Here is a 15817-nt window from a genome sequence, read left to right as displayed (position 1 = left end):
GTCAGGAGAACTGAAAAAACCTACCCTCAAGACCCAGGGATATAGGGCCTGACAAAAACTGAGGCTGGCTCATGACAACCCCTGTCCCTCACTCACCAGGTCAGCAAGAACCAAGCAGCAACAGCAGCCTAAAACTAAGGTAGAAGCAAGAGCATGGAGAGACACCTTTCTGAGATGCAGGCACACAGGAAAAGCCTAAAGGTAAGGACAGTTCAGGAACATTGAGAAAAATTTTCTGGGCAAGCCAGTGGTTACTCCAAACACAAAAAGGAGCTCAACTCAAAATAACATTAGAGGAATTTGAAATTTGTACAGTAACAACAAAACCCATACCCAGCCCAACTCCATTAGGGGAATCAATCCTGTCATTTTAATGGCCTATCAGAAGGGCAGCCATGTCGATTTTCAGGAGTAAGTACTAATTATCTCAGTTTCTACTGTCCTACATACCACACCTGACATTCAGCCCAAAATTATTAGATGAAAAACAGCAATAGAAAACAACTCATCAACAGATAAAGCAACCAACTGATCCAGCTTCGGTTGACCTAGTTTGTTGAACTACATCAAACAGAATTTAACACAAATATGATTAATATGAGAGGGTGTTATGGGCTGAATGCCTGTGTCCCTCCAAACTTCATATGTTAAAGTCCTAGCCCTCAATATGATGGTTTTAGGAGATAGAGCCTTGGGAGGTAGTTAAGTAATGGAGGTTGATCCCTCATGAATGGAATTAGTGCCCTCATAAAGGGGATCCCAGAAAGCTCTCTAGCTCTGCCCATAAGGGGAATTCAGGAAGTTGGCAATCTGCAACCTACTGCAACCTGGAAGAAGGCCCTTACCTAAACCTGACTATGCTGTCATCTGATCTCAAACTTCCAGCCTCCAGAACTGTAAGGAATAAATTTCTGTTATTTATAAGCCATCTAGTCTATGTACTTTGTTATAGCAGCCCAAACTGACTGAGACAAAAGGTACAGTGGAAAACAGGAAAAAATGCATAAACAGATGGGGAATTTCAATAGAAATATGAAAACTATAACAGTCAAATGGAAATATTAGAAGTAAAAAATTAAACATAACTGAGAGGCATAATGCCTTCAATGGGTTCATCAGCAGACTTGGTAGAGCCAGAGTGGGGTTAGAAGTCAGTGAAACACAAAGAGAGCCAGAGTGGGGGTAGAAGTCACTGAAACACAAAGAGAAATAAAGGTTGAAAAGGAACACACATAATAAAAGAAATTTGTAGCATTTTTCTATGTAACAATGTGTCTTCTGGTTACAAATTATTCACATTAGCAACCCATGCAAAATATGTTCACTCCCCTTCCTGGACCTTCATATGCCTGATCCAAAATTGTCATCAAGCTCAAATCCAGAATCGCAAGTCTTTTGTACCAGGTTCAGATGTGGCTGATGCTCCAGATACCTGTGAGCTAAATGACAAGTTATATGCCTCCCAAATACATACAGTATATATACAATGATAAGATAGGGACAGAATAACTACAATAGATACTTCCACTCAAAAAGAGGAGGACCGAGAGGCACAAAGCAGTCACTGTTCCATAGCAATTCTGAAATCCTACAGAGCAAATACTGTCCATTCTCTCAGCCCTATCTGTTTCTTGATTAGGGCACAGTTCTCCCTGGGATTGGCGCCATAGTCCATTTTAATAGATTTTTCTTGGGCCTTCCCTCTGAGACATCTTTCATTTCCTATAAGAAATGGCCCATTTTGCAGCTGAGTAACCCTCTCAGCTTGCATCCTGTTCATAGACATCAGGGAGTTGAATCCAGAAGACACTTTTCATTTTGAACTGTTTTAGTCCCTATTAGTCCGATCTGGAGGTAGTTTCCTTGGTAAAACTCTATTTAAAACTTTTTTTTTTTTTTTAATTTCAGACTGATATATGGGCGCAAATGATTAGGTTACATTGTTTGCACTAGTTAGGCAAAGTCCAAGTTGTAGTTAAGCCCTTTACCCAGGATGTATGCCATATACCCTTACATTGTACCTATTAGGTGAGTCTATTTAAGTTTGTTTCCTGGCTCGGTGCCTGTAGCTCAAGTGGCTAAGGCACCAGCCACATACACCTAAGGTGGCGGGTTCGAATCCAGCCCTGGCCCGCCAAACAACAATGGCGGCTGCAACCAAAAAAATAGCCAGGCGTTGTGGTGGGCACCTGTGGTCCCAGCTACTTGGGAGACTGAGGCAGGAGACTCGCTTGAGCCCAGGAGTTAGAGGTTGCTGTGAGCTGTGATGCCACAGCGCTCTACCCACGGTGACAGCTTGAGGTTCTGTCTCAAAAAAAAAAAAGTTTGTTTCCTATAAACCTGGTTTAGAGCTACTCCATGCCTCAAATGCCACATCAACAATTTTTTTTAAGATAGGCCTCTCTCCACTTTGAGCATTGTGCAGGCAACTGTGAGATGATGTCGTGAAGATTTTTAGAAGCCCTTCTGTTTAGCTGAGAGGATCTTCCAAACACCAATCTAAATATTTCACACATTGTAAAAGGGTCTTACAGACACACCCATGATTTCATCTTTATTACTGTGAGGCCACTTTTTACCTTAAGAATATTCTGATGGCTGGAGAGACTAATGATGTGAAACAGTTATTTTCCAACCCAGCAAGTCCTGGCTTTTCTATATTTCTTTGGAATGCTGCTTTCCAATGAAGTTATTTCTTTAGTTCATTTCTCTCTTTCTATGCCTTATCATATGCAGCTAAAAAAAGCAAATTGATACTTCCAGTTTTCTGTTATAATCTCCTTAGCCAGATCCACACATCCATTTGATCCATTCTCTTATTTTCCCACAGAGCATGGGGACTGCTTTGCCATTTTTTTCCCTACTAAATACTAGAGTCTGCCATCTTTCCAGCCTTTCAAAACAGTTTTCCTCACTGTTTTTCCAGTCTCCACCTGATGCCCTGACCCAAAGCCAAAATCAATAATATGCCATGTCTTTTGTTTTGGTCCAATACTCCCTCCCCAAACACACACATACATTTTTAAGTATCACTTAGCATTTTCTGTACAAGAGACTACCCCAAAACATAAGTTTATTAGAATTATAATCATTTTATTTATCTCAATTCTGTAAGTTGGCTGGAATACCTGGTATGGTTCTTGTAGGGGCTGGACTGGCTTGGCTGGGGCTTGGGATCTAGAAAGGCCTCACTTTCATGTCTAACAGTTGGCAGGCTACTTGGTCTTAGGGGCCTCAGCAGGGCTGAATTGCCTCTGCTCTAGGTTGATTCTCATTCCCCAGTAGAGTAATCTGAGCTTCTTCACACAGAGGTCTCAGAATTCCAGAGAGCAGCAAGAGAGGACAAGCCTCAAGGCAGGCTTTTCACACTTTTCAAGCCCCTTCTTGGATCTCTCTGCTAATGTCCATTTGACCAAAGCAAGTCACATGGCCAAGTTCAAAGTCAAGGAGTAGAGAAAGAGACATTGTTTCTTAACAAGAGAAACAACAAAGCAACATTTCAAAATGGCACACCTAAAATAGGAAGGGAGAAATCTGTGGCTATTTTGCATTATACCACAATGAAAGAAAATAAGGGCTCGGCGCCTGTGGCTCAAGTGGCTATGGCGCCAGCCACATACACCTAAGGTGGCGGGTTCAAATCCAGCCCGGGCCGCCAAACAACAATGACGGCTACAACCAAAAAAAAATAGCCAGGCGTTGTGGCGGGCGCCTGTGGTCCCAGCTACTTGGGAGGCTGAGGCAGGAGACTCGCTTGAGCCCATGAGTTGGAGGTTGCTGTGAGCTGTGGTGCCATGGCACTCTGCCCAGGGGGATAGCTTGAGGCTCTGTCTCAAAAAAAAAAAAGAAAATAAGAATACTATGTCATAGAAACCAGCATGAATGATAGGATTATATTTACATATTTATGTAAAATTATATCTGCAGATATATGTATATATAACACCAAAGTGACTTTTAAATTATGGATCCATTTGATAGAAACATTTGATAAGAAACATATTTGATAGATAGAATTATTCTCAATTTGAAAAAGAATTTCAATTAAATTATCCCTCCTGTTATGTAATATGTTCTGCTACAAACACCCCACAGAACTGAGAGTACGTTTTACACATAAATTATATTACTTTGTTCTCCTTTCATTTTGTTGTCACTTTAAACTGATCAACATAGTATGTACAGTAAACATAACTGTCATTTACATAATTCTGCACATTTGTTCCTATAAAGAATTTGGTAACAATCTGCCTCATAATACTTTCTATAGGAAGGCTCTTCCTAACCCATCAAATTGACCTTATTTTCTCCAGTATGACTTCTATTATATTTTGTGAGGCTGTGCAAATAATGGAAATTCTCCCTCCTCTAACGCTTTCTTAGAGGGTCTCTTCAGAATCATTTTTTTCATCCTAGGTGAGACAACCTGATGAATGCTCTTTGTTATACAACATATTCACATAGGATCTGTCTTGGATGAATTTTCTAACATACACTTAAACCTGACTTCTATGATAAGGGTCTCTCATTTTCAAGAACCAGGGTTTCTCTCAAGAACCAGGGTTACTTTCATGTATGAATATTGCGATGCATGCTGAGAACTGATTTTTGGGTGAAGCCCTTTCCACAGTCACTGCATTTATAGGGCTTATCTCCAGTATGAATTGCCTGGTGTTTATTGAAATTTGACCTGTCAGTGAAGGCCTTTCCACATTCTGAACAGATATATGGTTTCTCCCCTGTGTGAATTCGTTGATGTACTTTGAGATGTGGTTTCTTGGAGAAGGATTTCTCACAGTCAGGACATTTATAAGGCTTCTCTGTTGTATGAATTCTCTGATGTGTAATTAATTCTGCCTTCTGGATGAAAGCCCTCCCACAATCAGCACAAACATAGGGTTTCTCTCCAGTATGAATGGTCTGGTGTTTATTGAAATTTGATCTGTCAGTGAAGGCCTTCCCGCATTCAGCACATATATAAGACTTTTCTCCAGTATGAGACTTCTGGTGAGTATTGAGATTTGATCTGTTGGTGAAGGCCTTCCCACATTCAGTGCATATATAGGGTTTCTCACCTGTGTGAATTCGCTTATGCATCTGGAGCTGTGACTTAGAAGGGAAAGATTTCCCACAGTCACTGCACTCATAAGGCTTCTCTCCAGTATGAATTCTTTGATGTGCAATCAAGTGTGCCTTCTGGATGAAGGCCTGCCCACATTCTGTACATACATAGGATCTCTCTCCTGTATGAATTCTCTGATGCATCCTGAGTGTTGATTTTTGGGTAAAGGCTTTCCCACACTCACTGCATTTGTGATGTCTCTCTCCAGTATGAATTTTCTGATGTATATTGAGGGCTGAGTTCAGGGAAAAGCCTTTCCCACATGCACTACATTCATAGAGTTTTTCTCCAGTATGAGTTGTCTGATGCCTGAGTAGAGATGATACCTGGAAAAATGATTTTCCACATTCACTGCACTTATAGGGTTTCTCTCTAGTATGAGTTTTCTCATGAACAATTAATTCTGAATTCTGTATGAAGGCTTTCCCACATTTGGTACATACATATAGTTTTTCATCCCTATGAACTCTCAGATATATACTAAGTAGTGGTTTCTGTGTAAAAACATTTACACATTTGCTAAGTTCATGAGGTTTTTCCACAGCATGAATTCTTGGAGGTGCAAAGAGGTGTGACTTCTGAGTAAAGATCTTCCCAAATTCAGTACATGTGTTTGCTTTCTCCCCAACAGGCAATTTCAGATTTTGGCTGAGTGAGTGTTTGAATCTGAGGACTTTTCCACATTGATTATGTTCACAGAACTTCACTTCCATGTGTGTGTTTTCATGGAGAGTACAGGAAGTGCTCTGGGTAAAAACATGACCATTTTCAATAGTTTTATCAAAGTTCTTTGCTGCATTGTTTTTATTATGAATATGTAAGTCTAAATTATGCTTAAAACTCTTCCCAAATGAGCCATATTTATGGGTTCTTTTCTGTGAAAGAATGAGTTTAGGGCTTGGATGAACAAACTTTCCAATATCTTTATGTTCATAATCCCACTCTGTATTCAATATTTTCTTATTGATGAAAGAACTGTGACTCAAAACTTTGTTTTGTTTTTCCTGGCATTTCTTTATCTGTTCAGCATCTTGCCACAGTTCTTCTAAAATGGAATACAGTGAATCATCTCTTGCGTCTTCACTCTCCATTTCACGATGAAATGTAGCTTTTCCAGGGATTCTTTTCTGTGAGGTCTTAATTCCAAACTTTCCATCTAAAAAGAGAAAGAAAATCTAAACTAGTTACAAGGAACAGATAGCAGAATATTAAAAGATACATATAAGCGAATCCAAATTGAAGACACAGAAATCAGTGAATCTAATGATGATGATGTCAATGATGACAGAAAATGTATATATACCACTTATTATATACCAACCTCTTACACAACACAATATTCTATGCATTGCTGTAAGAAACACATACAGTCACACATCACTGAAGGACAGAGACATGTTCTGAGAAAAGAGTCACCAGGTAATTTTGTCATCAAGCAAACACCATAGAGTGTACTACATGCCTAGGCTGTATGGTCTAGTTTATTGCTCCTAAGCTAGAGTAACATGTTACTGTACTGAATACTGTAGGCAATTAGAATACAATGGTAAGTATTTGTGTATCTAAACATAGAAAAGGTTACACATTGTACTATGATGATAAAACAGCTGAAATGTCACTAGATGACAGAAAGTTTTCAGCTCCATTACAATTTTACGGGATCACCATCATATAGGTAGTCCATCATTGACCAAAACATTATCATGTAGCACATGACTGTGAATGAAGGGGCTTGGGGTCGCCAGATTAGGGGGTTTTGATGCAAAGTACGAAGAGGCTTGATACAAAGTCTGTGTCAGGGGACCGAGGAAGTCTAGAAGGAGCCCTCCTGAGCTAACCTCAGGTCTGTATTTATTATCATAAAGCAGGAAAAAGTAGTTAAAAGTTACTTATCAGACCTCAGCACTAAAAAGTTGGAACATGGAATGTGTTAGACATTCAGAATGTCTCCAACTTGTTTTTGCAACACCGCAGACCTTAAGCAAGACCTCTGCCTCCAGCATCAAGACACCTTGGAATCTAGAGAATCTTCACCATAACCTTTACTCCTGCTATTGCCACATCTCACATATACATTCTCTCTTTGAGGCCAATTTTCTGATCTCCTGTATGCACACAACAAACGACTCACATGCCATTCTCGTGATTCCTTTAGGTCTCTCAAGCAGGAAGTGAGTCTTATGCTAAAGATCAGGGCTCAATTTACCCAACGTGCATATGAATTCATTTAATGCTTTCCAAAGCCCCACAAGGTATCTACTGTATCTTTTGTAGATTAGGAAAGTGAAGCTCATAATGGTTATATAATTTGCCCTAAAACATGGTTATTAAGTGTTGCAGGTTGGAGTTCAACAGTTTTAGCTCTACTTTGGTAGGAATCTGAGCTATCAAGTAGAGTGGCTAAGAGACTGATAAAATAAGGATTTTCTACAGGAAATAACTGTGGAGAGCCTAGGCCTAAAGGAGGCAACTCAAAGTATAAGTCTTCATTAGCTTTCAATTCTAAATCTTCACTAATCTCACTGCTTCATCTTTCTTATTAGCAAAAATACCAAATTAATGTGATAAAAATGATTTATTCATGAGTATAGAAAAAATGTTGTGGTCATAGCCATCCTCACCTATAAAAACAACAAGTAGGCATCTACAGCCCAACTCTCTATCCAGATATGATTGTTTCCTTGGACCTAAATTATACAGGGTTTCCATTAAAGGTCATGTGCAATTTAAAATAGATTTAAGTTTTAAACTGCACATGAACTTTATGGACACCTGTATATATCTAATAAGAAATATAAAATAAGAGAGGGGACAAGCCATCAGTGGACAGACTGAAAGCTGTCCACTACAATCTGATTCTCTGTTCTTTTGCACTAACAGAGCAGCACCTAGATATTTGGCTGCCTGGTCATATAACATTTCTCAGTCCCCTTTGTAAATTGGTGTGGCCTTGCAACAGTTTTCTCATCAACAGAATGTGAAAGAAAACAATGGTGCCACTTTCAAAAAAGAGCACGGACACAGCAGGCATATTTTCTCTACACTCACTTCTACCTTCTTATGTACTAAAACCTGGGTTTGGTAGCAACACAGATTCAAACAGGCAGATGCCACAGAAAACCTAAGAGATGGTAGAGTAATGTGCTGGAAAAGCCTGAATTCCTGAACAAACATGAGCAATGAGGTTTTCTACAAGAAAAATTCTTTAGTATTTAAGTCACTGTATTATACAGTTTCTCTGCTATTGCAAATTAGCATTAATGTAATTCATATACTATTCTTGCCCAGAGTAGGTGTCACAGACACCCTCCATTACTAATACAGTGCATAAGACTTACTAGATAATTGATCATTTTTAAATGAAAACCTCAAACTCTTGGGCTTAAGTGATTGTCTTGCCTCAGCCTCCCAAGTAGCTGGGACTATAGGCACCAGCCACAATGCCCAGATATTTTTGTTGTTGTTGTCATTGTTGTTTTAGCTGGCCCAGGCTGGATTCAAACCTGCCAGCCTTGGTGTATTTGACTGGTGCCCTACTTGCTGAGCCACAGGCATCGTCCTAGAGATTCTACTTTTCTATTTCTAGTTAATCTGGCCAATGGTTTATCAATTTTATTTATTTTTTCAAGAATCAAATTTTTGTTTCATTAATTTTCTCAATGATTCTTTTATTTTCAATTTCATTGATTTCTGATTTAATTTTGGTTATTTCTATTCTTCTGGTAGGTTTTGGATTACACTGTTCTGTTGTTATATTCAAGGAATTTAACAATATCCTCCTTTATCTTTTCCTTGACCCAACTGTCATTTAGAAAAATGACAGTTTTATTTCCAAGTCTTTGTGTGGGGATGAAAGTTTTTGTTGCAGTTGAGTTCTACCTAGTCTGAGAAGATACAAAGTATAATTTCAATTCTTTTAATTTTCTTGAGTTTTGATTTGTACCCTAGGATGTGATCTATTTTGGAGTATACTCTATGAGCTGACGAGAAGAACGTTATGTTCCCTAGCTTTGGATGATATATTCTGTATATGTCTATTATGCCCAATTTTTTTAGGGTTGTGTTTAAGTCCCTTGTATTTTTGTTTAGTTTCTGTTTACAGTATCTGTCCAGCTCTGTCAGAGGGGTGTTCAAGTCCTCAGCTATTGTGGTGTTACGGGATATCATATTGCTCAGACCAGTCAATATCTGTTTCATAAATCTGGGAACATTTAATTTGGGTGCATAAAGATTTAGAATTAAAATGCCCTCTTGTTGGGCGGCTCCTGTGGCTCAAAAGGGTAGGGCGCTGGTCCCATATGCCGGAGGTGGTGGGTTCAAACCCAGCCCTGGCCAAAAAAAAAAAAAAGGCAAACATAAATAAATACAGCTTATTAAAAAAAAAATGCCCTCTTGTTGTACTGTTCCCTTGACCATTATGAAGTGACCATCTTTGTCTTTCTTTAATTGCTTTAAATCTACTTGTATCTGAAAATAAGATTGCAATCGCTCTTTTCTTCTCATTTCCATTTGCTTGTTTTCTATCCCTTTACCCTAAGTCTTGATTTTTCCTCTAACGTTAGGTGCATTTCCTGCAGGCAGAATATGGATGGCTTGTGCTTTTTATCCAATCAGCCAGCCTGTTCTTTTTCAATGGGGAATTCAGGACATTAACATTTATTGATAGAATTGATGAGTGTAGTGGAGTTCTAGTTATCTTATTTTGTGAGAGTCTGTTGCTGAGTTTATCCTTTGCACCATTGTGAAAGCTAGGTTTTGTTCTTTAGTTTCTGGGTGTTTACTTTGTGGATGGTCCATTGTAACGGTCAGTGTTGAGAATAGGTCTAAATATTTCCTATAGAGCTGATCTTAATGTTGTGAATTTCCTCTGTGTTTTCGTATCAGTAAAAGATTTGATTTCTCCATCAATTTTGAGGCTTAATTTGTCAGGATGCAGAATTCTGGGCTGAAACTTGTTTTGTTTAAGAAGATTAAAGGTAGATGATCATTCTCTTCTGGCTTGGAAATTTCCAACTGAAAAGTCCACTGTCACCAGGATTGATCTGCCCCTGTAGGTCAGTTGGTGCCTACTACTGGCTGCTTGCAGAATTTTCCCTTTCATATTGACTTCGGAGAGGTTCATTATAATGTGTCTTGGAGATCCTCTGTGTTGAGGTGACCCAAGTTTTGATATCCCTCTAAAAGGAGTGTTTTGGAATCTTTAGTGAAACTCGGGAAATTTTCATTTATGATATCCTCCAGCAGGGCTTCCATGCCTCTGGATATTCTTCTTCCCCTTCAGGGATCCCTATAATTTGTATGTTTGCTTCATGAAGTTCCATAATTCTTTGAGTGAATATTCTGCTTTCTCTCTCTTCTTTTTTGCCTCTTTAATTACCTGGGTTAGCTTAAGAGCTCCATCCCCTAGCTCTGAGATTCTTTATTCTTCATGGTCTAATCTGTTATTGATACTTCGTACTGCATCTTTAAGTTCCCTGATTGACTCCTTCAATTCCTTAAGCTCCAGCAAATCCTTTCTATATTTTTCATATCTCTCATCCACTTTGTTTCTGTTTTTCCACTTTCTCATCAATTGCTTTTATTGCCTTTGCCATTCATATTTTCAATTCCATTTCTGTCAATTCCATTAATTCTTTATAGGTAGAGTCCTCTGTAGTAGCTGCCTCATGTCCCTTGGTGGGGGGGGTGTTCTGTTTTGGTTTTTCATGTTACTGAAATTTTTCTGTTGGTTCCTCCTCATGTGTATTTTCTTCTTTTTCACTCCCTTGCCATTCTTTTTTCTTTCTCACTGCCTCCTTCAGTTTAAATTACCTTATCTCAGAGCTCAGGTGTTGAAGTGGTCTCTTGGTGTAAGGCCAAAAGGAAGAGAAGGGTAAAGAGTGAGTAGTGAGAAAGGGCAGAAAAATAAAGGAAATTTAAAAAAGAAAAAGAAAAAAAACAAGAGTGGTGAAAGAAAATAATTGAAGAAAAGGAGAGAAGAAGGACAGAAAGACAGAAAGAGATCAAGCAGAGAAATGGAGCTGTTTGGTAGGGTATTATGGCCACATCTGCAATTCTAGGACTTTGGGGTGCTGGGCTGGGCAGGTCCCTTGAAACCCAGAGCTCCTTATTAGGGTAGGCAAAAGCAAGATCCCTCCTCTGACAAATATAGTAAGAGAAGTAAGTGAAAAAAAAAAAAAAGAAAGAAAAATTCCATAATATGTTATAGTGGGCCTGCCAATACTGTCTTTCCAAAGGCCAAAGCTAGAAGAACAACCTGGACTGTGAGCTCCTGATATCTTTGAGCCAGACCCACTGCCATGAACTCCCAGCCAAACCAATGCTGTGACCCCTCAGCAAAAAAAAAAATAAATAAATAAATAAAAATATATAAAGACAACTAAAAATACAATAATATAAGATAAAGAAAAAAGGGGGTATCTTGTTGCATGAGAAATTTATGTGGGAAAAATGAAAAAAGTAGAAAAGTCTCTACTGAAAGAAGGAAAAAAGGAGAGAAATAAAAAAGGAGAGAATGAAAGGGCCTGAAATACTTTAACAAAAATGGAAGAGCCCTTGCTATTGAAGAATGTAAAAATGAAGATTAAGAATACAACCAACTGGGCCCAGCAGTGGCTCATGCCTATAATCCTAGCATTCTGGGAGGCCAAGGAAGGTGGATAGCTTGAGCTCATGAGTTTGAGACTAGCCTGAGCAAAAAGTGAGACCCCCATCTCTACTAAAATCAGAAAAAAAAATGAGGCAAGAGGATTACTTGAGCCCAAGAGTTGGAGGTTGCTATGAGCTATGACTCCACAGGACTCTATCTGGAGCAACAGCTTGAGACTGTCTAAAAAAAATTGAGAAAGGGGAGCAAAAATAATAGAAATATATATACACAAGTGTGTACGCACACATATATCGCCTGGACGCTAGGTGGCACTGTGATGTTAGGAGACAGAGAACATGCCACCAGAAACTACTCTTCTTTAGTTACTAAGGAGATGGGGTCCTGTCTTCCTGACTAAATTGTCCTCAAACAGTGCCTGGTTATTTCATCAGTATTCAGTTCCTGGAGGGTTGAGGTCTTAAAGGTCTGGCCAGAATCCTTAGGCCTCACATCCCACAGTGCCCCCTAACAACAATTCCCAGGGATACAAGAACCACTCAGTTTACCCCAAGAGTGGATGTCCAAGGTCATCAGGCTCATCACAGCCAGTCCTGCACTAGAACCCTGTGGACCATTTCTCCCTCACAACCTTCCCACAATGGCCAGCAACCAGCCACTCCTATGAAAGATCCACCCCACCCAGTATTCAAACCCAGTGGCTGAACACAACTTTATGCCAAAAATTTGACAAATTAGATGAAATTCACAAAATCCTTAGAAGAACAGAGGGTTTTTTTGCTTTCTTTTTTATTTCAGATTGATATGAGGGTATAAATGTTTAGGTTACATTGTTTTCATTTCTAAGGTAAAGTTCAAGTTGTAGTTGAGCCCTTCACCCAGGGGGTGTGCTGTATACCTTTACATTGTGCATGTTAAGTGAGAACATGCCAATCACCCTTTCTCCTCTCCTTTACCCTTTCCTTCCTCCCCCCACTAGAATATACTTGTGTTTGTCTTTCATGTGGGCATGTAGTTGTTCATATATTGGTTTCACATTAGTATTAAGTACATTGGATACTTGCTTTTCCGTTTTTTTTTTAATTGTTGGGGAATCATTGAGGAATTTTTTTTATTGTTTTTTTTATAATGAGACAGGTTATACTGCTTGCATTTTCTGGGTGAAGTCCCTCTGCTTTTCCATTCTTGTAATACTTTATTACAAACAATATGCTTCAGTTCCATCCAGGTAAATACAAAAGATGTAAACTCTTCATCCATTTTTATGGCTGAATGGTACTCCACAGTATACACATAACACAGTCTGTTAATCCATTCGTGAATTGATGGGCACTTGGGTTGTTTCCATGTCTTACAGATTGTGAATTGAGCTGTAATAAACATTCTAGTGCAAATGTCCTTGTAGTAAAAATATTTTTTTCTTCTGGGTAGATACCTAGCAGTAGGATTGTGGAATCAAATGGAAGGTCTACTTTTAGTTCTTTGAGAATTTTCCATACTACTTGAAAGAACAAACTACTAAAATGAGAAGAAACAGAAACTCTGTCCCTATATTAATAAAACTATATTTGAGGGTGGTGCCTGTGGCTCAAAGGAGTAGGGCACTGGCCCCATATGCCGGAGGTGGCAGGTTCAAACTCAGCCCTGGCCAAAAACTGCAAAAAACAAAACCAAAAAACTAAATTTGAAATCGAAGATAGTTCCATAAAGAAAACTCTGGATGACTCAGATGAGGTAACTGGTGAATTTTATCACATATTTAAGGAAAAAAATAGAAAATTTAAAGCAATCCTGGGGTGGCACCTGTGGCTCAGTGAGTAGGGTGCTGGCCCCATATGCTAAGGGTGGCACATTCAAACCCAGCCCTGGCCAAACTGCAACAACAACAACAAAATAGCTGGGCCAGTAGTTCCAGCTACTCAGGAGGCTGAGACAAGAGAATTGGCTAAGCCCAAGAGCTGGAGGTTACTGTGAGCTGTGACACTATGGCACTCTACTGAGGGTGACAAAGTGAGACTTTGTCTCTTAAAAAAAAAAAAAGTAATCCTGCATAAAATCACAGAAAGAAGAGTGAATATTGAAAACTTCCAGTAAATATAGCAATTTCACAAAAAGTCCTTCAGAAAAACAGAACGGGCTTGAAATTTCCCAAATCGCTTTATGATACCAAAATAAAAAATATTATAAGAGAACCCCCCCAAAAAACTAAAGACCAATATCTCTCACAGACATGTACATTAAGATCTTTACTATTAGCAAATTGAATTAAGAAATATATAAAGAGGATAATACACCATGATCAATTGAGATTTATCCCAGGATGAAAGGTCAGTTTAACATCCATGAAATTGATTTAGTAAAATAAAATGCTTATTTAAATATGAAGAAAAAGTATTTGGAAAATTCAACATCCATTCATATTTAAGCCTATCATCAACTAGCAATGGAAAAAAATTGCCACAAATTAATAAAGGGCATCTATGAAAAACCACAGCCAATACAACTAATGGTGAAAGACTGAAAGTTTTTGCCTTCAGATTGGGAACAAGATAAAATAAAAATAAACATCATATAAACTAAAAAAGAAATGACAGAAATACTTAATAACATATGCATAACATTTTAAAGTACTTACAAAAGCCCCATTAGAATTAATATGTGGATTTAGCAAAGTCTCAGAATACAAGGTCAATGTAGAAGGATCAGTTTTAAGAGTTATATTATGTAAGTTCTGTTATGTAAACCCCTAAAAAGGATCCATCTAAAGACAGTAATTATAATCCATAGAAGAACAACTCAGAATAAAACAAAACAAAAAGATAAGACAAAAGCAGGCAGATTTTGGAGGGGGTAAAAAGTCAGAGGAAGTGACCAGCAAGTAGTATATCCCTGATTTCTCATGTTTCTGTTGAGAGTAGCTACACTCCTAGCAGCAGTGCAGAGCACTAAAATCCTCATAAATGTTTGTCATCTTTATGTCAGAGTAATCAGAGGCAGAAGGCTGGGGCAACCAGGGTGGGGGGGGCAACCCAAAAGAAAGAACCAAATAAGTCAAACTCTCAGTTCTGTGCTACTCTCTGCTTACATCATTGGCTGACTCTTCAACCCTGCCCGGATGGGGCAAACCAAAAGAGTCTGAACTGAAATCTGAGTTGCTACCCACCTTAGGCAAAACTGTATTTTCAGTTTGAATCTAACCTAGTAAATTAATAAGCTATGGCAAGAACACTGATGCTATGGCAAGAACACTGATGTTCTTCTGAACAATATAACAGAATACAGTGCTATTACAACATAACATTAATAATGTTCAGGACACAATCCAAAATTATTCAATATTTGATGGACCAGAAAAATGTTCTTTTGATCACTCTCCAGTGTCTTTGGTGGCTAGTTTATAGAATGTATTTTCCAAGAGTAACAGTTTTTAATCTGCCAGATAGGTTGATCCAATAGAAATAATTCAATAATATTAGAACTTGAGTTAATTTTTGTATATGTTATAGTATGAGTCAAATTATCAATTTTCCCTGAATACTGACATTCATTTGTTCCAGCACAATCTGTCAAAAAGACTCCCTTTAAATTGCATTAGCACTTTTGTCAAAAATCTTAAGACATCCCTAGATAAACCATATGCTGAAATCACACAGAGTATGTTCTCAGACCACAACAGAATTAAATTAGACAACATAGACAAAATAGTCAAATTTCTTGAAAAACATACCTACTAGCAAAAGATGAAAGCAAAAAATAGAACAGCCCTAGGTCTATTAAAGAAACCAAAAAGATAGAACAGCCCTAGGTGAATTTGTTATTAAAATTTTCCCATCAAGAAAACTCTAGGCCCAGATCATTTTCCTAGCAAATTCCATGAAATATTAAAAGAAGAAATAACTATCTTACACTAACTATTTCAATAAATAGAGAAGGGGATACCTCAAAATTCATTGTATATGGCCAGTATAACCCTAATATGAAAACATAACAAAGATATTGACAAAAAGTCTATGAACCAAAATCACTCACAAAAAATACAAATATTTTGGCTCGGCGCCTATAGCTCAACCGGCTAAGGCGCCAGCCAC

At 38.3% G+C, this 15817-nt stretch overlaps 1 protein-coding gene across 1 annotated transcript in view; it reads right to left on the bottom strand.

The window, feature by feature from the left end:
* Positions 1–4523: 4523 nt before the first annotated feature.
* The window catches only part of ZNF81 (zinc finger protein 81), a 26582-nt gene continuing 15288 nt past the window's right edge, over positions 4524–15817 (bottom strand). The window contains exon 4 of the mRNA XM_023519035.1: positions 4524–6278. Within this exon, the coding sequence (XP_023374803.1) occupies positions 4570–6278 (1709 nt within the window). The 3' untranslated portion in view covers positions 4524–4569. The remainder of the gene's footprint in view (positions 6279–15817) is intronic.

This window comes from Otolemur garnettii, unplaced genomic scaffold (genome assembly GCF_000181295.1).
Source record: "Otolemur garnettii isolate 467f Iridium unplaced genomic scaffold, OtoGar3 scaffold00153, whole genome shotgun sequence".
Lineage (NCBI taxonomy): Eukaryota > Metazoa > Chordata > Mammalia > Primates > Galagidae > Otolemur > Otolemur garnettii.
Note: the sequence above shows the minus strand (reverse complement) of the source record. Positions and strands in the feature narration are given on the sequence as shown.